The sequence below is a fragment of the Drosophila grimshawi genome, unplaced genomic scaffold (genome assembly GCF_018153295.1).
Source record: "Drosophila grimshawi isolate 15287-2541.00 unplaced genomic scaffold, ASM1815329v1 contig_848, whole genome shotgun sequence".
Taxonomy (NCBI): domain Eukaryota; kingdom Metazoa; phylum Arthropoda; class Insecta; order Diptera; family Drosophilidae; genus Drosophila; species Drosophila grimshawi.
Genome location: NW_025063692.1, coordinates 739,125 through 761,657, shown reverse-complemented (window position 1 = coordinate 761,657; position 22,533 = coordinate 739,125). Strand labels below are relative to the sequence as shown.

Below are 22,533 nucleotides of genomic sequence, written 5' to 3'. Positions count from 1 at the left end.
AAATACCCTCAGTGTACATGCATGCTGGATTAGGATATATATCGATAAATAAGTGACTCAATCTGGCGATAGATAAAGGACTCTGTCGGTCTGGCGATTGATAAAGCAGATGTCGATGCAGAATAAGAAGGATCTTTAAATTGAAATCTGGCGTACAAACGGACGGATATAGTCTTATATACCCTTTGCAATGGTATACACAAAATAAAAAACAGAAGAGTGAATAACAAGCCTGACATCATGTGCTGATAAATTGCGGATTTTAATTTTTCCCCCTTGCTGTTGGCCTGCTTTCAGTGCATACTTTGAGGCGGAGCAGCAAGAGTTATGGCCTGGCGACAAAAAGCCGTGGAAAGCGAAATGAATTATTAATAATGTGAGCAAAGTCGCTGTCGCAGTGGCAATAGCAGTCACAGTCACAGTCACAAAAAAGAAAAGAAAAAGAAAAAAAAAGAAATAAAAAGAAAAAAAGAGAAAAAAAAAACAACAAAAGCTGCTCTGAGCCGATGACCAGAAAACCCAAAGTCAATAAAATGCAAAAGGCTTGTAAAGTAAACCACAGAATAACCAAAACCAAAAAACCAAAAACCAAAAACCATACAACAACAGCAGCAACAACAACAGCAACAACAAACAGCGATAAATGTATATTTGTCTTGACATCAAATCAGACGTGTCAAACTGGAGTCCTGGGCACGGAAAACAAGTGGCCAAGAGAGCAGTTCACATATGCCTCGTCCCCATTCTCGGCCTCGTCCTGTGGATGCGAATGCTTTTCCCTTGCCTACATATTTTCGATTCGATTGGAGAACAGGTCAACGGAAGGCAGGCAGGCAGCAGGCAGGCAGGCAGACAGACAGAGAGACAGACACCAGTCGGCAGTTAGATAAGGGGACATGTGTGTTCATAGATGGGTTGTCTTCAAAGTTTCAGCGAAAGCAATTTCAAATTTATAAATATATATAAATATATATATATATATATATATACTAGACTACTTTTCAAAGTTTAACATGCAAAAGCGATTTGTATGGGGCTTATGAAACACAACAAGACAAGGACTGCTTAAGGACTTTATAATTGGGCAGGGGGGGCGGCGGACGGGTTTGTCAAGAGAAAACTTTTTTCTCTTTGGGCCTTTTGTTAAAATGAGCTCAAACTTATGGCAATTCATGTGCTCGTGGCTCCTTTGAGATGCTTAAAGCACAATCCCATAAATATATGCAAAACAATCATAAGAACTTGGCAGTAGATTAAGCCAAAGCGGAAGCCATTGTAATCGAATCGAAAAAAGAATCTCAATGTAGAAAAGCTACAAGCTGAAAGGATACTGAATGTTTATAAATATACCCAAATTGTGAATGAAAAAGCTGCTAGCAGACAGGAAGGAAGGATTGTGAATAAAATGAATTTAAATACCATGTGAAATGTGTTGTCTTAAGACAATTGGTTATTTTTGTAAAGCTGTTGTTATTTTTAAGCGATTTCAGAGATTGTTTCAATTTACATATTCACTTCTGAACAGACACCAAAATTGTTTAAAGACAAAACTGGTCAGACACAAGTCATTTAACAGAGCCTGTTTCACAGGTGATATCGATTACAATGCAATCAATGCTGTAAGAAATCAAACTGCCCTCGTCTGGTTTTGACTATGCTGTTCATGTTGGTGTCGCTGTTAGCTGATAGCCCACGTAGCGACACTGAGCAGACGAGGCCTGCATTTGTTGCACACCACTATCAAAAGAAAAAAAAACAAAAAACACAAGCAACGAACAAACAAACAAACAACAACAAACAAGCAACGACAACATCGGCTTAGCCTGGCTTTTATGCCAGCGCTTAAGTGCACTCGAGTTGCCTGTAAACACACACGCGCCTCTAAGCGCGAGGTAGTCATATAAAATTACACTCACTGGCAATGTGGCAATGTGGGCGCAACCGCAAGTGGGGTGGGCGGTGCACATGGCAGACATGATATGCTTTTGTCTAGGCTCAACAGGATGCGGCATTGGGAGGATGTGTTGCCTGTATGTGTGTGCGTGTGTGTGTGTGTGTATGTGTGATTGTGTATGATGCGAGGCCATAAAACTGTTTGTTTCAGTTGTTCAACTTTGGCTTTGCCTTTTGAGCTTTGGTTTAAGCTTCAAATTCAGTATCAGCATCAAATTTAGCTGCAGTAGCATCAGCATCAACATCGGCATCAGCATCAGCATCAGCATCAGCATAAGCATAAGCATCAGCATAAGCATTAACAGCAGCAGAAGAGCCATCTGTCCGTGTTACCTACAATTTCGCATGTTCGTTTGTATTTTGTTGTTATTATGTTGCTCAAGTGAAAAATGACGCATTTTGCGCTACTCTTTTACAGCTCGCACTGTTTGCGTGTGCGTCTTTTCCGTCTGTCTGTCTCTCTATCTGTCTGTGTGTGTCTGTCTGTGTGTGTGTGTTTGTGCATTTGTTTGTATTTAGACAAATGTATAGTCCTTGTAATCATACACACACACACACACACACCTTAGAGTTGTGTCTATGGCACAGATTTTCATGTGCAATTTGCAACGTTATTTTTGTGGTTTGAATACCCTATGCCAATTAAAAATGCCTAAGGGCATAATCAATATGCGGTAATGTGTGTAACACACACACACACACACACACACGATAGTTAAGCTCAATGTTTAGTAGTGTTTGCTCTGTTATAGTTATTTGATTAGAATCTGTAGTGTTTTAACGAGAAATCTATTATTATTCGCATTTTAATTAATAGTCGATTTTATCGTATCATAATTATTAAATTTGCTTCGATTTATTTGAAAAACCAAAAATCACGGATATTTTGTGCTAGAGATAATTGAACCGTAGTGTGAAACTAGAACCGGAATCACAATTTAAACAATTGAAATTCAGAAGCGTAAGAGCCAAGAGGAGAATATATATATATATATATATATATATCGAAAAATGCACCTCTGATTGTGAAGAGAACTTCACGGGCATATATTTTGAATATACATATGTATATTAAAAACTGCAAGTTTATTTAAGATTTGATTTAGGATAGCTCCTAGTCGGACACTATTAGCCAGGGTTACTTTGTTTTCTTTTTTATGTATACTCACACATACATATATATATAATATATATCTGTGTATATTTAAAATAAAAATTCGAGTGAAGCATTTTTCAAGCATGCTGAGCGCGAATATAAATTTTGTTGATATCTCAACTTGTGTCCCTGAGGGGGCGGCACCATGCGGTGGAGGATTTTGTGGTCGTGGGCGTAATTTTGAAATTGTTGCATGAGTTTTTTCATCTCTCCGTTATTTTTATTTAATTTTTTTTCTTTCATTTATTTAATTATGCAAAGCGTATTATATTTTATTTCTGATTATTATGCATTTATTAAGGCTGACAATTTAAATGCTTAAATAAAAAACTGTCTAACTAAAAGGATAAAAGGCAGCATTCTTCGTATATTAAACAAGTGTATTCAAAGGAGAAATTACATAGACTATTTTTGACTTGCAATTTCGATGCAGATGAACACTTTCTTTCATTCAGGTAGCCGATTAGGTAATTGTATAAAAGAGTACACAAATAACTGAATAAATCAGAAACGAAGATCCTGTTTCGAGAACAGTTCGCATTTCTGGAAGAATATTTTGAATGTAAATTTGAATAATTAAGGACCATTTACGGATTACGCTGTTTCAATACAGAATGCATATGTATATCGCATATATATCGCATTTAAATCCACTTTAATATGCTGGGCACATTTTGATGTTCACTGCTGGTTGCTTTGTGTCATTCACTCATTAAAATGTAAACACCAAAAGCAAACAACGCACAACACAAACACTCGCACACAGACACACAGACACACACACACACACGCACACACAGCAACAAAAAGGTGTAAAAGAATGCAAAGAGTGCCCAAAATGGCGTCAAGAACACATTGCACATCCGCTGATGCCCGCAGCCTGCAGCGGCCAGCATCCTGTGCATCCTGCAGCTTGCAGCTTGCAACGTGCAACGTGCAACGTGTAGTGCTATAACCATAATTAATACCAGCACAAAACAATGCGAGCCCGTGTTCTGCCAACCGCGGGCCTTCGAGCTGGACTCAATGCTCCACCAGCCTCAGCGCCAGCCTCGTTGCATTGTTTATTGTTTATTAACGGTGCTGTTGGCGCGTTAAGACTACTGACGGCAGACGACAGACCGACCAGGGTTTTGGGACGCGGTAACGTAAACAAACGCGTCAACCACAGAATGTTCGGCTGGGGTTTTCCTGGTTCCCGATTCTTGCCGCTTGCCACTGTTTCGGTTTAATTGTTTTCTGTTTGTTTCCTTCTTTTTTTTTTGGTGTTTGGTGTTTTTCTTTTCTTTGTTGGGTTCATGTGCTGTGCAGAAAGCTGCTGCTGCTGCTGCTGCTGCAGGTAGCCTTGAACATAACACTGGTGCACACAGAGCGACAGCCGACTGTGGCAAAAAGATAACAACGTTGACGAAGTGGCACAAGAGTTCAGTTAGTTGCCCGATTGACACTGAGTCGCGAGCGTGCGAATGTTGCGTGATGGAGTTGACGCTTCCAGCGCAGACGACACATTAAACGCGCCAGAGCAAAACATCAACACAAGCAACGAGCAGCGAGGCAGACCGACGGACAGGCGGGACAGACGGATCGGACAGCCCGACGAACAGCCGCAGCGACCAAACAAATGGCACAGTTGGGTCCAACGCAGAACGGACGTCCCAAAACAGTGCCAGCCGAGCGAGCCACGACCGCCGAACGAGCCGAACAGCATTCGGCATTCATACGAACGGCATCGAGTCGAGAGGCGAGTCTCAACGAGTTGCTCGCTGTCGAATGGGAGACAAGCAGCGTATGCGCAACGCATCTCAAATACCCTTTTCCAAATGCATCCACATGCAAAACAATGACAAAACTTTCTGATTTCAACGAATATATTGTGATTTCTACAATTTTGCACAAGTCACAAGAGATTTAAGTAAAATTAAGATTAAATAAAAATCGAAATAAATATAAATAATAAGAATACACTTTCTCTGAAAATTGATAACATCGAGTGACATGTAAACCAAATATAAATTAATATTATAGGACCCTAAATAGAATCCACTAATTGTACAAGTAAAGTACTTCTAAAATGCAATATTATTACAATTAATTACACGAGTAGCGAATAGACATCCACCTCTGATAATAGTGATTTCAGTTTTTTTATGTGTTGCACTAAATAACAGTTTATATCAATGTGATATGGTCTGTATTTCAACTTCTTCGGAAAATGCACATTCTAAGTTATTTTAGAGATATACCCGCAAGTGTACATTGCTAATGAACGAACCCCTTTTCAAGTTGTCTTGAGCTTTCCCCAAACCAGCGAAGCTGAGTGTGGCGGCGCGCGTGTTTTTGGCGCCAAAAAAATGTGTGTTCATTTTGAAAGCTGGTGCAAAGAGCTTTTCACAAAAGCTCCTACGTTGCGCACATTGAACGACCGAACGACTTGGCAACGGAACGAGCAAACAAACATTGCTCTGCTCAATGCAGCAGAAGCTTCTTCTTCTTCAGTTGCCTTGATACCTCACAGCAGAACGGTTAAAGGTGCTGGTGCGGACAAGATTTCTGACCGATAGATGGGTCTGTGGATCCGAGTCTGGCTGTGCGAAATTAGCATGGCAGCCATGGGTAAAGTGGGACAGCCAAATGCCCAAAGGATCAGATGTCACTGGGGGTTATCTGCAATAGGAATGAATTAGATTTGACCTGGCCAACCGACAAGAAAACTGCTAATTGCGACCAGCAAATTGTCTAAGCCGAGTTAATAAACTAACTCTTCTCTGTACCTAGCTTGTTGTTTTTCTATTGACCGAATGTTAAGCATGGCGAAAACAATGTCTGACTCTATAACACATTCCAGATGATCTCAAATTAATTATTAGATTCACTTAAATCACGCTTAGTGTCATCTGTAAATCGATTATAAATCATCTATACAGAGTATTGGGCAGCTAAATAGCGCATAACACAAATTTTGCACATATATTTCTGAAAATGATCCCTTAATAAGTTTCTTATTTACTTTCTTAGTTTAATAAGTAAATAGGCTAAGCAATGCCTCCAAATTTTCCTTATGAGTTCCTTATACAAATTCTTAATAATATCATAAATTTTATGTTAGTTAATTTGCACTACTTATATCACTAATTTTGCATAGATTTTGTTATCAAAAATTTCGTATAAGATATATAAAAAAATCCCCAAAAAACGATCAGTTCAACTTTTGTAGACACTTCCAATGAACATTCAACAAATACATGTATATATGCTTGTATGTGAAAATAGTACAATGCAATTGTTTGTGGCAAGTGATGTTGTTCAATGATGTTGCCGTTGCTGCCGCTGGTTATTGACACAAATCGGTAGACTATGTCGGACAGTGTTTGTTGTTGTTCTCGCTTGTTGTTTTTCATTTATCTGCATGCACAGCACGAAAAGCACACACACATATACAAACACACACACACACACACACACATACACGCACACACACGAAATTGTCATTTGTGAAAGCCAAGCCCGCGCACTTGGCCAATTAAATGTCACCAAGAGTCCAAAATCAAGCAATTTTCATGAATCCCAAACAAATGTGTGTGTGTTTGTGTGTGTTTCTGTGTGTGTGTGTGGGCGCATTTAAGTTGTGGGTGTATTTGTGAAAATATACGCAATAACAAAATGAACTGTGGAAAGCAGTCCAAATGAGTCTGATGAGTTGCAATAATAGATTCGCTGTTTGAATGCTTTAGCCCTGCTATGAGCTATAATCCCTGATCGCAATCTAAATATATTAAATACACATATATATAGATACTCTGACTTCTACAATAGAAACTGCTACATCAACCTCTGCAGCCCCCCAAACCCAAATAAAAAGATATAATCAATTTTTAATGAGCAGTCACGAACATTTTATGCTCAGCTTGGCCTGACAAATTTTGCTTCCGATTCAAATTAGGGGCACTCATGTAGTGCTAATGGCGTCAACACAGGTAGCAGGTACTCTAAGAGCATAATACTACAATATTTGGCCAACATTCGAGTAATCGTTGCTTGGCATCTATTGTTTATCTCAAAGGTTCGTTAACCGATCACCTGCTGCTGCTGCCATCAATTATCCGCTACCTATCAGAGAGTTGAGAAGAGCATCGATATATATATAAGCAACAGACTTGCCCAAACGCCTTAGGGTATATGCTAATTTGATCAGAATATACCAAAAGCAAGAGAAAAAACAAGAAGGAACAGTTAGCTTTGGCACGCCGACGTTTGCATACTCTTTTAGCACGGACATCTACATTCCAGTCCGAAATATTAATATATACTTGTATATATGTCTTAAGCAAATTTGATTCATATGTTTTCGGTTTCACGAATGCCTGTGAACTGAACATTTCACATTTGTATAGTCGGAAAGAGAAACTCATCTATCGATTGATTGTTCCTATGGCCGCTATATCATAAATGCTAAGATTATGATAATTTTTGAATTGATACAGATATTTCTTGAGACTTGATACAGATATTTCCTCATTGCCATAAACTAATTAGAACTAAACCGATTTTCAATTTGAATCTATCAAAGTTTTGTAAATGGAATGGAATTTGCTACTAAAACAAATTAAGCGCTGTAATATCGATCGTAAAAACTATCTAAGGCCTACAAAAAAACCTAAATTTGTTATTCAAATAAACGTTATCGAATGAATATTCAATGAAATTGATGTTTTTGTACAAAACACTTAAAATAGCTGTCAAGTTCAAAGATTGGCAAAAATTGAAGAATGCAAACAATAATCTCTTAACTTAACTCATTAAAAAAAACGAACTTAACTCATTTAAATGAATCTACTCCAATACAAATTCCACATATACATAGTATATATGCATTCCATGCAAGCAAATCTCTGGCACGATTTTAATAAAATAATTGTTTTGACAATACATTTCCTGATCGTGATCAAAAGCCGGCAAACAGGTTTATCTTAATCTCTCACACTCAAATACAAGAGAGCGACAAATTAAGCCAATTGAGTGTTTTTATACCCTTGTATTGGGTATTTTAAGTTTGTCACCAAGTTAAGCTAATACATACATGCTTCATCAGCACTAATAAGCCGATGGGCAATGATGATGAAAGGACCAGATCGGACCACTATATAATATAGCTGTCATAGAAACAATCGCTCGAAAGGGTTGTTCTCGTAATTAAGATGTATTAATTATTATTTTGATTCTATAAAACATACAAATTTTATGCTAATAATATTTCGGACTATAATTAAAATGTCAGCAATAAGGGTATATAATTGTCATTGTGTTGGTTTTATGTTTTGTATTTTGTATTTTGTTTTAGTCGCGTTTCGCATTTCTTGAAAATTGTGACGTGACAAGACCGAGACAAAATCGACTTCAATCTGAAAGTGGGAAACACTTCTGGCTGACCCATGCTAAATTTAAATCGCTTACAAACATATATATGTGACACACATCTGTGCATACAAATGTGAGCCACACAGTGGAGCCAAACACAATGAATACTTGGGATCAAATGAATGTTTAACTTTGATATTTCCTAATGTGATTCGCAAGATCATAAGAAGAATCTCACAACTGAGAGAGACAGAGAGAGAGAGAGAGAGAGAAAGTGAAAGCGACACCAATTAACTGGATCCAGGCATAGTTTTTGCGTGTAAAAACTGATAAAAACTGATAAGCAGCGTTTTTGGGAAACACAAGTTGTTCCACGTGCCATAGCGGCGATAAAAGCAACAACATTTCGGAAAGCAAAAGCAAAAACTTGAAAAGGTGGAAGAGGAGGAGGAAGAAGAAGAAACGAGTGAACACAAAGGCCACGTCAACGTTCTTCTGTTGATATGATCGATTGTTGTTGTTGCTTTGATTACTGAATTGGTTGATTCATTCATTCTCTCTTACTTAACGACATTCTGGGTCAGTAGAATACATAAGAAGTATAAAAAAATATTTTAAAAAACTGAATAGTAATAATAATAATAAACCAAAAGACGTCAGCAACAATAGTAATGAAATGAGCAACAAAGTGAAAGCAGTATTAATTGGCAACTCGGCAACAGGAAGCACAACATGTCCAAAACGAATACCCCTGCCTCCTCGCCCCTCCCCACCCCTTTCCTGCCTTGCATGTTGTTTTACGGGCAACAAAATTGTTTCGATACTGTTACACTTTAATTGCCAACATATGTAGCAATTTAGTATATAGTGTTTCTACACAGACATTATTTAATGTACAAGCGGTGTAATAATAAGGCACAAGTACAACTGAAAGGTGATCCCAAGAGCAAATTTAGAAAACAACGACGTTGTTTAAGTATCGAACATAGACAGCTATCGCATTGCTCCGGCAGGTTTATTGAAAACTTCTAAATTATCTTACGGCTATATACAATTATTTTTATCCAACTTAGGGCATTATCTAGGTACACAATTACTGCTGCAAATGCGTCTAAATTCACTATGCTATCAGTTCGGAGAACTTTTATCGCAGGAGGTTTTATTACGGCCACGACTGGTGTCTTATCTTCCCGATAAGAATCCTCCTTGGTTATCTTACTATTGGAAGATTGAACAGACATGTTCAATCAAACATGCTCAACACAATTAGCACTTTGGCATTTCATCAATATCAATCGTAATCAGCACTAATACAAAAATGTAAGCTCTGATTTAAAATAAAAATAATTAATTAACCAATTTTCGAAAAGTTTTCAAAGATCATAAAAAAAACTAAACTCCACCCCAAAAGCGATAGCAAAGATTGCACATCTATCGAGTGCATATAGATAAACGGACCAATCAAATGACAGCTTCCCGAAGTAAGTAGATAAGCACGACACGCATCCGAGTCGCTTCTTAAGAGCGTATGTGTGTGTGTGTGTGATAAACAGCAGAAGCAGAAATAGAAGCAGAGGAAGAAGCAGATGTTTTTGCACCTTACTGTTCTTCTCAATGCTGCTGAATTTATTCATAGAAACTTTTTCGCAGTATTCTTCCGAAGTCAACCGAAGTCAGCCCAACACAACCGAAGCCAAACGAAGTCAACCGAACTCAGGGATGGGTGGAATGTGTGTCGGCAATGTTAAAGATGTCATCGCGAGCACAGCCATCCATTGTGGGCCGCAGTGGCAAAAAATAGATTTGTAATTGGAATGAAAAAAAAAAACGAGTTATCAGCGTTAGCGTCTACGTCGGCGTCACAGCATCCGTCAACGTCACTGTTGCCGAGCCGTGACGAAGAGGAAGCACAGGGCACGAGGTCGCCGGCTTTGATGCTGATAGAATAAAATAATACAAGCTTTGCAACGAGCCACAAAAGAATCGCCGATCAAAGAGTGTTGCCAATTTCAATTTTAATTTTTTCCCACTGAGCCTCATTTGATACTCTCAAATAAAATGATGGCCTCGCCCACTCCACCTCCCCAAACTAGTAACACCCATGAAAAATGAGGAAATACCCATAAAAACAATAAAGGCTTCTATCTCCCACAACTTAAGTGCTTTAGATAGCACACTTGGAAGGTTACTAAGAATGTTTTCTAATATTTTCTCTGCCACGGCCAGGCCCGTGTCCAAAATTTCCCATATGCATATACATATATATGGGGGAGAAGGGAGATAGCACACGTCCACGTACATAAACACATTTAAAATCCATATATACACATATAGTAGTGATACCGCTGTATTTTATAGCTCATATAAAAATATGGCTCATTTCCCACGTCAGCCCACTTCAAAATCTTTGCAGAACAAAGAACAAATGTTTAATGTCTTCTCTGAAATGATTTAAAATACGATTATTTTACTTAGTACATCCACCCATCATATTTAGTTTTTCGCAATATTATTTAGCCGCGGCGAAAGCCTCACTATTTCTCCACTACTATTATTAATCAGTTTAAAGTCGGTAATCCTTCTTTTTTTATTACTTATTTGTTAACAATTTGATAGCTTATCACCTTTTCATATTTACTTATTTCTTCAGTATTTTGACTGTATTGCCTGTTTTGAGTAATTGCAATTGTAATGTGTGCACTATTATTTTTCCCGCAGCTGCACATATACACACATATATATATATATACATATATATATATATATATAAATATATATATATATATATATATATATATGCATATATGTATGTGTGTATGAGTACGTTCTTATTGGGAAATTAGCTCACCTCTTTGACTTTTAGACGCTTTTCCTCTACTGCGGCATCCGCATGCTCCCCCGTCGCCCGTTCCTTGTCCACACCCATGGGTAGCTTTAACGGCTGCCCATTGTTGTTGTTATTGTTATGGGTGGTGTGATCCGCCAGTGGCACGGAATCTCGATTCTGCTGCTCTGCTCCCACATCCTGCTCAACAGGCTGCTCCTGCTGCGCAGCCGGTGCCGGCGCCTGGGCATCGGCATCGCCTGCTGCTGCTGCGGGTGCCACCTGCGGCTCCTCATCCAAAATGTCACCCAGTTCAGCGATGATCTTCTGCTGAAGACGCTGGCGATCGCCCATAAAATGGGGATCCTCGTTGCGGGACGCGTGAGCGGCCAGCGGTGGAGCGGGTATGAAGATTTCGGGACCGGCCTTCTGGAAGTGCTTGTAGACGCGCAGGACACGCTCACTGCCAAAATTATCCGGCAGAAGGAAGATGCCGCCAAAGCAGAGGAAGCACAGCGTTATCAGCACGAGTCCAATCAGACACTTCTCGCGCGAATGGAAGTTCGACTTCCGTCCAATTGGACCGATTCGATACATTTTTTGCACTTGTTTCCACCTCTTGCGTCTTGTGTCTCAGCTGTTTTACGTTTCCGTTGAAGTGCCGTTATATGCCGGCTTAACAACACATACACACACACACGCACAGGCAACGACGCAGGCGCAAGCAGAGCCTGTTTTTTTTTTTTCTCTGTTTTAGTCGAGCAGCTGTTGGCTCTGCATTGTTGAATTTTTTATTGTTGCTATTATTTTTGGTAAATCGGTAACATATATGTAGCAAGTAAGCGAAATGCTACAACATCGACTACTGTTAATAAAAAGAAAACAAATCAAAATTGGCAAGCAACTATTTTTATCAGCGTGTTAAGTTTAAACTTTAAAGGCAACGGCAACATTGGCGCGCTCTCTGAGCGAGAGAGAGGCGTAGACAGGTTGCCAGGCAGACATACAGACAGACAGACAGAAACACGCAATTTGCAATCAGCAACGACAACAATAGCGGCTCTAGTTATTACGGAATACCGTTAGCACAGACGAATGACTGGCTGAGCGAGTGAGAGAGGGAGAGCGAGCGCCAAAGATGAGAGTTTCTTTCCCCCTCCTCTGCAGACGACAATTATTACAGCTGTGCCGAATGCGAATGTGAATGTGATTGCGAATGAGGGTGGCTGCTGCTGCTTCAGCTGCGTTTTCAACGCCTACGCCAGCGTCGCTGCTGCCGCCAGCAGCGTTGACGTTTGCTTTGAGTTTTTTTACTTTTCTTAATTTTTTGCAAATGTCTTTCACTGCTGCCGCCGCAGTTATTGTTACACTTTCTATTTGGATAACGGCAAAAAAAAAAAACAAAAAAAGGAAAGAGAAAAAGAAATTGTTTACAACAAATTGTACATACACAACACAATTAAACAAACACAGCGCGTCTCGGACTTAAAATACAATTTAACGCACACCCGCACGATATTTCATTTATCATTAGTTGTTATACGTTGAATCAGTTGTGGCAGCAACATCACACGAACGGGAGCGGTGAAGCATTTAAAATGTTTCCATTCCTTGCACGAGCATTTATTGTATTTTGTTTTAACTTGTATTTCGTATATTTTTGTTGTCGCGGCGTTGCCAGACTTTACATTGCTGCAATATCTGGCTCTGTGCGTTATTCAGCACTGCCTGCCAGCTCTGTCATTTTAAAGCAAGCACATTTTACAGAATTCATATCGGCTTATTTATTTATATTATTAATATTGGTTTCAAAGAAGTCAGTTTTTGACATCGATATTCAATTACTATGGGTGCAAATTGTACAATTTGTTATTATGAAAAATTAACAATTTTGAAAATGTTCTTACTATGCTATGAGTTTTTGTATCAGCTGAAAAATAACGATATGTCTGTCCACGATATACCTTTGCATCGATTTTGTTCAAAATATATTGCTAAGTACAATATATTTATGGTATCAAATGCCGTAGATATTTGATTTTGAGCTACTTTAAGATCTAACAGATCACGATATATACAAATTTCGGTTGTGGGACCTAAAAACAAGATGGTCTGCTGAGAGCCAATAATTAATAAATTAATTTCTCCCTTCCACGGCCTTTATAAGAATACTTTTTTTCTCCACGATTAAAGTAATTGTTCTCTCATCATTTATTATTTCCATTTCGATGCACTTGTCGATTTTATGTGGTTATGTGGTGGTTTGCCGATAACAGCCGTCAAAATATATCAACTTTATTATTTTAACATCATGTCGACAGTGAATTAACAGTGTGGATTTCAGTTTTGTCATAAAAACGTCCCTCTTGTTTTATAGCGTTTCATTATCGATAACTTTTTGACATGAAAACATGGCTTGCTGTAACAAATGAAATTCGTCGATATTGCCGCTAAAAATATCGATATGCATAAGAGTTTACCCATTTTGTTTTGAACTAGTTTTATTTCGCAAAGTTATTTATTTGTTTTATTAGAAAGAGGAGTGACAGGTAGTAACATTTTAATTTAGATTTTTAACCAAAGAGAGACTTCATCGTGCGCAGACAGACAGACACAGAAATCATCACCAATAATGGAAAAGTGGCTAAGCGAAACATTATCCAAGTGCCTGGACTGCGTCGTCACCGACAAAATGATGGCGTGAGTTCCATGATGAAAATAGTGAATGCAATGCAAGTTTTACAAATTCCCCCTTGACCCGCAGCACCATATTGGCCATCCAGGATGATCGGGCGTTCGACGACTACTTTGGCAATCTGCTGTGCGAGGAGGATGAGGAGCATCGCATGTTTCTCCAGAACTGTCGTCGCATGCTGCTCAGCGGCAAACAGCCGCGCAGTCAAAATTTCAAAAAGAAATCGCCACCCATTGGCGGCGAGAGCGCCAGCGCTGGCGGAGCGGGCAAAAAACAGGGAAAATCTGTGAACTTATATGGCGGCGATGGGAAGATGATGGGCGATCAAATTCTGCTGAAGGGTCGTCGCATCTGCAATTGCCAGGCGGCGCAGCACAAGCTGATTAACAATTGCCTACGCTGCGGCCGCATTGTCTGCGAGCAGGAGGGAAGTGGTCCCTGTCTCTACTGCACCCAGCCCGTTTACACCGACGAGGAGGAGCAGCTAATGGCCAAGGCGGCGGCGTTGTCGTTGGCAGACGCCTCCACCAAAGGCCAAACGAAGGCGCAAAAGAAGCAGCAAAAACAAAAACAGCTGTCGGAGAAGTCGCGCAAGGATTCGGACAAGTTGCAAGAGGCGCTGGCACAGCGTGATCGTCTGCTGGAATACGATCGGAACAGCGAAAAGCGCACGACGGTAATCGACGATGAGCTGGACTACTTCCAGGAGAACTCCGTTTGGCTAACGGACACAGAGCGTGCCAAGTACGAGCAGCTGAAGAGCGAGATGCACGAAATGAAGCACGGCAGTCGGCTGAAGCGCAAGATCAAGGTGGACTTTGCCGGCAGGGAGTTGCCCGACGAGCCGCCGGTCACCAGAGAATACGAGGAGAAGGTGCTTGGCCAGCTGGCTGCTGTTACCAAGGCGACTGCCGCTTCCACGCTGATTGGTCATTCTTCAATGGGGCTGGCGCCCAATCTGGATGTGGCCAAGCCACCCATCTTTAAGGCGAGCGAGAAGCAGGCAACGAGTGCATCCATTCACGATGGGCTCGAGCGCATCTACAATCGGGTGCAGGACAAGGAGCTGCTCGAAATGCAGGACATGCGCCAGTGCCTCTCCATGCACCAGCCCTGGGCATCTCTCCTTGTGGCGGGCCTCAAAAAGTAAGCCAAATTTTGGATATCATCTCAAATTGAATGACTTATCTCTCTCTCGCGCTCTCTCTCTCTCTCTCGCTCTCTCCCTCTCTCTCTCTCTCTCCCTCTCTCTCTCTCTCTCTCCCTCTCTCGCTCTCTCTCCCTCGCTCTCTCTCTCTGAATGAAATGTAGGCACGAGGGTCGCGTTTGGTACACTGAGCATCGCGGACGCTTGTGGATTGCCTCAACGGCCAAGGAGCCGCATGCCGATGACATTGCCCAAATGGAGGATTTCTATCGGTCGCTTTACAATGGTAAGCAGTTTCATGTATTGCGATGATGTCTCTTATTGCAATTGCTTTTTACAGACAAGGATTTGAAATTTCCAACACATTATCCAACTGGCAGCCTGCTGGGCTGTGTGCACGTGGAGCACTGCCTGCCCCAGGAGGAGTATCGGGATATGTATCCGCAAGGTGAGTCGGACAGTCCATATGTGTTGGTGTGCAGCAGGCCGGAACAGTTGCCCGTGCTCCTGCCGGTGCAGGGCGAGCACAAGATCTGTAAGCAACACCCATCGACAACATATTGATCCAATAATAATCCTCTCCTGCCTTGCAGATGAGCTGCCGCTGAAGACCCACAATGCCGCGTGCAAAACATTGCTACGAGCCCGAGCGAACAAAGGTTGAATTTCTTTTACAAAGTGTTTTTTCTTTTCCTTTGAAAAACATTGTTCTTTCAATTGTATATATTTAAATTAAATCGTACAACATTTAACATTTTTGCAACGGAAATTATCGATAGGCGCCAAGCGAAATGCCAAATTGCATTAACGGTGATCCCGCAAACGTTAATTGTTTGCGTTTCAATTTATATATAGTTATCTGAATTCAAATGTGTTGCGACATAAATTAAACTGATTGCCTCTGGAGACACTGCAAATATTAATCGTGATAATATACGATATTCATCCTGCTGCAATTTGCACGTGAATTATTTTAAGGGAATACCAATAATATTTAGTTTGGGTGTTTTTGTCTTGTTTTTTTTTAATATTTATGCAATGGTCAATGTGGACATAGAATACTGGCAAGTTGGTCAATTATCAGCACTTGCAGCTTACTTTAATAATGTGGCCTCATTTGACACAGCGGCACTTGCAACTTTTCGATGCAATGCCAGATGTTGCGGCAGTTTCTGGTGGATGCGGCGCCAGGGGTACAGGTTGCGTGTCACCAGGGACGACGCGGATCGTTTGAGGTGACCATTGACGATCAGCTGGTGCACTCGAAACTGGCCAGCCTCGCCTTTCCCCAGCATCAGAGCGTGCTCGACCAGGTGCAGCGGGCAGAGGCTGGCCAGGCCCTGGAAACAGTTCAAGCGGCGCCCATCAAGGACTGCAGCATCATGTAACGGATATAATTAATAAATGTATATATACTATGTAGAAAGAAAACTAAATATAGGAATTGAATATCAAACAATTTTTTCCAAGTGTAAAATGCGGCTTCAAAAAGTCATTTCAGAAAAATTGCTCAAAACACAATTGAATTATTTGTCAATTTTTTTAATAATAATAGAATAGCAATTGTTGTTGGTTGCTCCAGGTGGAGCCTGGTCAGCAATTTTAGCGCCTGTAGCGATAGCGCTTGAAGTGGAACCAGAGCTGGAAGATGTTGTTGTGGAACTGACAGCGGAAGCCGCGCTTATAGCTGAACTCCCACTCGCGATTGACGATCTTGAAGGCGATGTCCTCGTAGGGTGGACCAGTGTGGAAGCGGAGCACCGCAAAGTCGCCATTGTCGGCACAAGGCGTGAGGAAATATTGTGGCGTCTGCGATTTGTCCATGAGATCCGGATAAAATATGTTGAACTTGTAGCCCTGCACGATCTTTGGCGGCGGATTGTCCATGTCGTAGTGCGTCTGATTGTATTTGTTCCACTCGAAGCCGGTGTGGACGCGATTGAAGTAGCGCGGCTTGCGAGGCCGATACTTATCGGTGGCCAGCTGAGGCACTGCATCCAGCGTTGTCTCCACACTGAACTCGGCCTCATCGCCCTGCATCCCCTTGCGTGCCTCGCCCCGCATCCGTTGCTCCTGTGGGGTTAGCGGCGCCGCATCCGACATTCGTTCCGGATGTATGAGCTGCAAACGCTGGCGCTGCACACGACGCTCATCATCGCTGTCGGCGTACAGGCCACCATCGATGTCCTCATCGGCAGCGGTCAGACGACGTCCACTGAAGTCATCCTCGCGTATGTATGTGGGACTGTAGTTGCCCAGCTGATACATTCGCACCGCATTCTGTAGTTCCCGCAGCGGGCTATCGATCTCCGGCTGCTCCATTTCCATCTCCAACTCCGTCTCCTCCGCCTCCGTCTTCGCCGTCTGTTGTTGATCATTGGGCTCATCGTGGTCGTCGTCCTCCTGCTTGATTGCTGCCAATGGGCATGTGCTTGTCATTGGCTGATCTGTGCCAACAACTGTGGCTCCTCCTTCGGCGCCCGTTTCGTTCTCACACTTGAGCAATTGCAGCTTCTCGCGTAGCAGCGCCTGATGGCGATCCCGGAGTCGGGCACGCGCCATGTGCGCCTTCAGCTGCGACAAGAGGCTCTCCCAGTAGCTAATGTCAACGCCATCGGCACGTCCACTGATTTTGGCCTCGATGCGTGAACGCATCTCCTCCAGCTGCTTGGCGTTCTTGCCGCGAAAGATGTCCGCCACATCCTTGACGACGCTTTGATGGATGCCGTCGCGTCGCTGATTCAATGCGTTCGCCTCACTCTGCTGGATCTTTAGCAGCTTCTGTAGCTCATCCTGCACAATGGTGATCATGTCGTTCCAGAAGTCAATGTGCCTGCCCTGCTCCAGCTCTTCGTATACCTTGATGTCAACGAGTAGATCCTCCAGTTCCTCCATATGCAGACCCTGCAGCAGCATATACGGTTCATGCATTTGCATCTCGAGTGCATCCTCCAGCGCCGTCTCCGTGCTCCCAGCGGCCACATACTGGGCCAGCAGATCGATGGGCTTTGCGCGACCATCCCTTATTCGAATCTCGCTGCGCAGCCGGGCCTGCTCCAGATGGAATTGATCCTCTTGGCGCTGCCATACGCGAAATTGAACCGCTTCCTTGGCACGCTGCTGCTGCATGGCATCATCCTCACGTGCCTGTCGCTCCAGTTCGCGTTCCTGGCGTCGCTTCTTCACCTTCTCCAGTTCGCGACGATTCTCCAGTTGCTTTTGCAGCGAAAGCACCTCGACCGTTTTTGTGGACAGATTGGAGAGGCCTTCGACCTCCAGTTTCTTGCCCCAGTGGAACGTGGACGTCAAATTGGAGTCACCGAAGGGATTATCCTCATTCGAGTACGTTTGGTATTCATTGTCCCAGCCCATGCGCTGGCGACGTCTCTGCTCCTTGGCCTGCTTCTCGCGCAGGCGACGCGATCGCTTCTCCTCGGGCGTCTCCTTAGCCTTTAGCTGCTCCTTGATGCGCTGGCGCTCTTGTTGCTCCCGCAACCGTCGCTCCTCCAGCGTTTGCAGCAGCTTTATCGAGTTCATTTCGGGACTGCGTCGACTACGCCGAGCTGTCGCTGCTGCCGCGAACGATGATGAGCCGGATGATGATGATGAGGAGGAGGAGGACGAGGTGGAGGATGGGGAGCGTTTCCGATGATGATCTTTGCGTCGCGACTGCTCCTTCACCGCGTGCCTCTGCTTCTGCCTGCTCCTGCTTCGGCTTCTGCTCCTACTTCGCTGCTCCCGACGCTTCTGCTGATGTCTATCGCGATCTGGTTCCCGCTCTCGATGCAACTGAGCTGTGGACTCCTCCCGCTGTTTGTCGCGGCTGCGTTTCTGCTTCTGCTCCGAACTGTGCCCACTTGAAGTTTTCCTGTCCCTGCTCCGACTGCGTCGTCGCGATTTCTCTTTGGGCATTGTGATGCAAATTTATTCAAATGTTAAACGTTTGCACGAATTTGCAAAAAGGAACAAAAAAAAAAACAAAATGCGTTTAATGTTGCGATTGCAAATGGTTCGCGAGCAGCTGCTTGTTATCGATAGTTGTGCTTTCTTTCGTTTTTGTATTTGTCCAACACTAATTGAGTTTGATAACGATAGATGTAAAAATGCACTAGGCTTTAATCTCTGATTATTGGCTTCAATTATAAAAACTATCTAACAAGAAATGCCACTGTTGTTAGTCCAATTCATGTTTACAGTTTAAAAATATGTTAATGCGCACTGTGCTACCATCTCTAGCTATAAATATATCGATTGATCGTAGAACATATCGAAATCGGTAATTAAAAAAAAACATATCTAAGTGGCGGTTGCTTTTTGCTGAATGTCGCCTAAGTCGCGTCAGCTCTAAAGTTATTTATTACCGGAGTGTAATAATGGGCGACTACACGGCGGAGTTCACACCGGACGAACAGGCGCTCATCGATGCAGAGTTCGCACGCCTATCGGGTAACTGGCGAAATATTGCACTTAATTTCACCATATAGATAAGAACCCAATGTCAAATTCACCCATACAGATAGCACCTACCTCGACCATGCGGGCACTACACTCTATGCCCACAATCAAGTGTCTGACGCAGCGCAGCAGTTGCAACGTGATGTGATTTGTAATCCGCACACCTGTCGAGTCACCGGCGACTACGTGGATCAGGTGCGCTACAAGTAAGTGATTTGCATTAAATCGAAAGAATTGGTGCTAATCGTCTTGTCGACAGAATCTTGGAGTTCTTCAATACGAATGCGGATGAGTATCATGTTGTGTTCACGGCGAATGCATCGGCTGCACTGCGTCTAGTGGCGGATCACTTTGATTTCGGGACCAATGGCAACTTTCACTATTGCCAAGAGAATCATACCTCGGTGCTGGGCATGCGTCAGCTGGTTAGTGCCAATCGCATCTATATGCTCACTAAAGATCAAATTTTGCTCAACAATGGTACTCCAGCTGGTGCAACCGCGGCCGCTGCAACAGCTCACTCCGACAACTCTCTGGTCGTCTTCTCGGCTCAGTGTAATTTTAGTGGCTACAAAATGCCACTGACTGTCATCGAGAAGATACAGCAAGATGGCCTACGGGAGCCCGGCAAGTGCATCGATTGCAAGTTGCAATCAGATCCCGGTCAAAGCAATTATTATGTCTGTCTCGATGCAGCCTCGTATGCGGCGAGCAGTCCATTGGATTTGAGGCGACATCGCCCGGATTATGTCTGCCTCAGCTTCTACAAGATTTTTGGCTATCCCACTGGCGTGGGTGCTTTATTGGTTAGCAAGCGGGGTGCGGAGTTGCTGAAGAAGCGTTTCTATGGCGGCGGCACCGTCAACTTTGCCTATCCACACACAATGGAGCATCAGTTGCGCTCGACGTTCCACGAACGCTTCGAGGATGGCACGCTGCCCTTTCTATCTATAGTGGAGCTGCTGCAGGGCTTTCAGACGCTGCAGCGTCTGGTGCCCGGCCGAAGCATGGAGCGCATATCGCGACACGTGCACAGCTTGGCACGCTACTGTGAGCAGCAGCTGCTGCAGATGCAGTATCCGAATGGTGCTCCACTTGTCACACTTTATAACCATGCCGGCTACGAGGATCGCATGCAGCAGGGTGGAATTGTGGCATTCAATGTGCGCACCGCTGCCGGCGATTATGTGGGCTTTGGTGAGATCGCCTCTGTGGCTGCACTGCATCGTATTCTGTTGCGCACCGGCTGCTTTTGCAATGTAGGCGCCTGTCAGCATTTTATGAACCTCAACGGTGATGCCATGGATGCGATCTACAAGCTTGCCGGCCGCATCTGTGGCGACTATTATGATCTGCTCGATGGGAGGCCGACGGGCGCGGTGCGTGTCTCCTTTGGCTATATGACGCGACTGCAGGACGTCGATCGTCTGCTGCAAATGCTGCGCGACAGCTACTTGAGCGTGAAGTGGCATCAGCGTCTAGACTTCATTGAGCAACGGGTCCAGCAGCTGCCCAAGCTGCTGCAGCAGCGAGCCCAGCAGTTGCGGCCGCAACTCCTCCAGTTGGCCATCTATCCGGTGAAGTCGTGTGCCGCCCTCAAGATGCCGGCGTCTGCGTTAACGGATCAGGGTCTGCAGTATGATCGCGAGTGGATGATCGTTGATCTAAATGGCATGGCATTGACGCAGAAGCGCTGCACGGATCTGTGCCTCATCCAGCCACGCATTGTTGCCGATCAGCTGCAGCTGCATTTCAATGGCGATGGCTCCACAACGTTTGTCAGTGTTCCGCTCTCGCTAACGGATCAGGCCACGAATTCGGCTCGTTGCCAGAGCAAGGTGTGCCGCCAGTCGGTCGAGGGCTACGATTGTGGCGATGAGGTGGCTAATTGGCTGTGCCAGCAGCTGGGGTTAGACGGATTACGGCTGTTGCGTCAATCGGCCCAGCGACGTGCACCAGGCGACCGGCAGCAGCTCAGTCTAGTGAATCAGGCGCAATTTCTACTTGTGAATCGCGCCTCGGTGCGTTCGCTGGGGTTTGAGGAGCCGTTGGACGAGACTGTGGATCGGTTTCGGTCGAACATTGTCATCGACACTGGTGTGCCCTTCGAGGAGCTGGAGTTCGGCCAGCTGCGCATCGGTGAAGTCCTCTTCCAGGTGGAAGGTCCTTGCCAGCGCTGTGATATGATCTGCATCAATCAGCGCACCGGACAGCGTTCCCCTGACACCCTAACCACCATTGCCCGCATCCAGAGCGGCAAGATGCGTTTCGGCATCTACATTTCACGTCTGCCCAACGAAAACCGGATGCAGCCCCAACTGGCTTGTGGCGATCCCATTACTGTTCTTCGTTAGTCACACACATACGTTTATATATATATATATATGTCACAGACATTCCTTACGTGGTTATGGAACTTTAAATCTAATCTTAGAAACCCAACATAATTATTCTGTAAATATAAATGATTTAATACGTATGTGTTTGTAATTTGATACCTTTTACAAAACCTTTTCTAACTGATAATTGTTAATTGCTGACATTCGGAAATGTTTACAATTGAATAAATAAATTTAAATTTAAGAGAATTTAGCTTTTAATTGCTCAAGAGTTCACCCTTATTGGTGAGTGTAATATATACAAATTTCACTGCACTTAGTAAATCAATAGATATTGAACTAGTTTTATGCTTTTTAAATCAGAGAGCTTAAGACCAACTTTTTAATTTAGATATGTTTCCAGCAGAACTTTAATTTAATATTTGTTTAGTTTTTCGTTTTAGGGCGTATTATAATAATGTCGCAAAGTTTGTAACGCATTGACGGAGACGTCTCCGACCTCATGATCAGCATCGCCTAGTCGATATAGTCGTGTCCGTCGGGTCGTATTTCTGAATTATGTATCCCAAAACTTCCATAGGATCGGTTGTATAAAAATCACTTTTGCTT

The 22,533-nt window shown here is 43.2% G+C and overlaps 5 protein-coding genes across 6 annotated transcripts in view; 3 read left to right on the top strand and 2 right to left on the bottom strand.

Moving 5' to 3' along the window:
• LOC6569462 (mannosyl-oligosaccharide alpha-1,2-mannosidase IA) overlaps positions 1-12,861 on the bottom strand; it is a 56,922-nt gene extending 44,061 nt beyond the window's left edge. Inside the window, exons 1-2 of the mRNA XM_032741269.2 lie at positions 12,739-12,861; positions 11,313-12,153 (exon numbers count right to left, since the gene is read on the bottom strand). Coding sequence (XP_032597160.1) covers positions 11,313-11,885 — 573 coding nt within the window. The 5' untranslated portion in view covers positions 11,886-12,153; positions 12,739-12,861. The remainder of the gene's footprint in view (positions 1-11,312; positions 12,154-12,738) is intronic.
• Positions 12,862-13,618: 757 nt separating this feature from the next.
• Positions 13,619-16,025, top strand: LOC6569459 (activating signal cointegrator 1). 2 transcript variants are annotated; one of them, XM_001995461.2, is made up of 5 exons: positions 13,619-13,988; positions 14,053-15,129; positions 15,295-15,416; positions 15,471-15,665; positions 15,724-16,025. In XM_001995461.2, exons 1-5 carry the CDS (start codon positions 13,921-13,923, stop codon positions 15,792-15,794), a joined length of 1,533 nt encoding a protein of 510 aa, XP_001995497.1. In that variant the 5' UTR covers positions 13,619-13,920; the 3' UTR covers positions 15,795-16,025. The 2 variants fall into 2 exon arrangements, with proteins under 2 accessions (XP_001995497.1, XP_032597186.1); XM_032741295.1 differs by having other exon boundaries at positions 13,755-13,988; positions 15,471-15,578.
• A 124-nt stretch (positions 16,026-16,149) lies between these two features.
• On the top strand, positions 16,150-16,589 carry LOC6569458 (migration and invasion enhancer 1). Its single transcript, XM_001995460.2, has 2 exons — positions 16,150-16,194; positions 16,257-16,589. Exons 1-2 carry the CDS (start codon positions 16,169-16,171, stop codon positions 16,516-16,518), a joined length of 288 nt encoding a protein of 95 aa, XP_001995496.1. The 5' UTR covers positions 16,150-16,168; the 3' UTR covers positions 16,519-16,589.
• Positions 16,590-16,732: 143 nt separating this feature from the next.
• LOC6569473 (cactin) lies at positions 16,733-19,143 on the bottom strand. Its single transcript, XM_001995459.3, has one exon. The coding sequence runs from the start codon at positions 19,040-19,042 to the stop codon at positions 16,733-16,735; it is 2,310 nt and encodes a 769-aa protein (XP_001995495.1). The 5' UTR covers positions 19,043-19,143.
• A 306-nt stretch (positions 19,144-19,449) lies between these two features.
• On the top strand, positions 19,450-22,170 carry LOC6569472 (molybdenum cofactor sulfurase). Its single transcript, XM_001995458.2, has 3 exons — positions 19,450-19,576; positions 19,647-19,791; positions 19,845-22,170. The coding sequence occupies exons 1-3, from the start codon at positions 19,504-19,506 to the stop codon at positions 21,937-21,939; spliced, it is 2,313 nt and encodes a 770-aa protein (XP_001995494.1). The 5' UTR covers positions 19,450-19,503; the 3' UTR covers positions 21,940-22,170.
• The last annotated feature ends 363 nt before the right edge of the window (positions 22,171-22,533 follow it).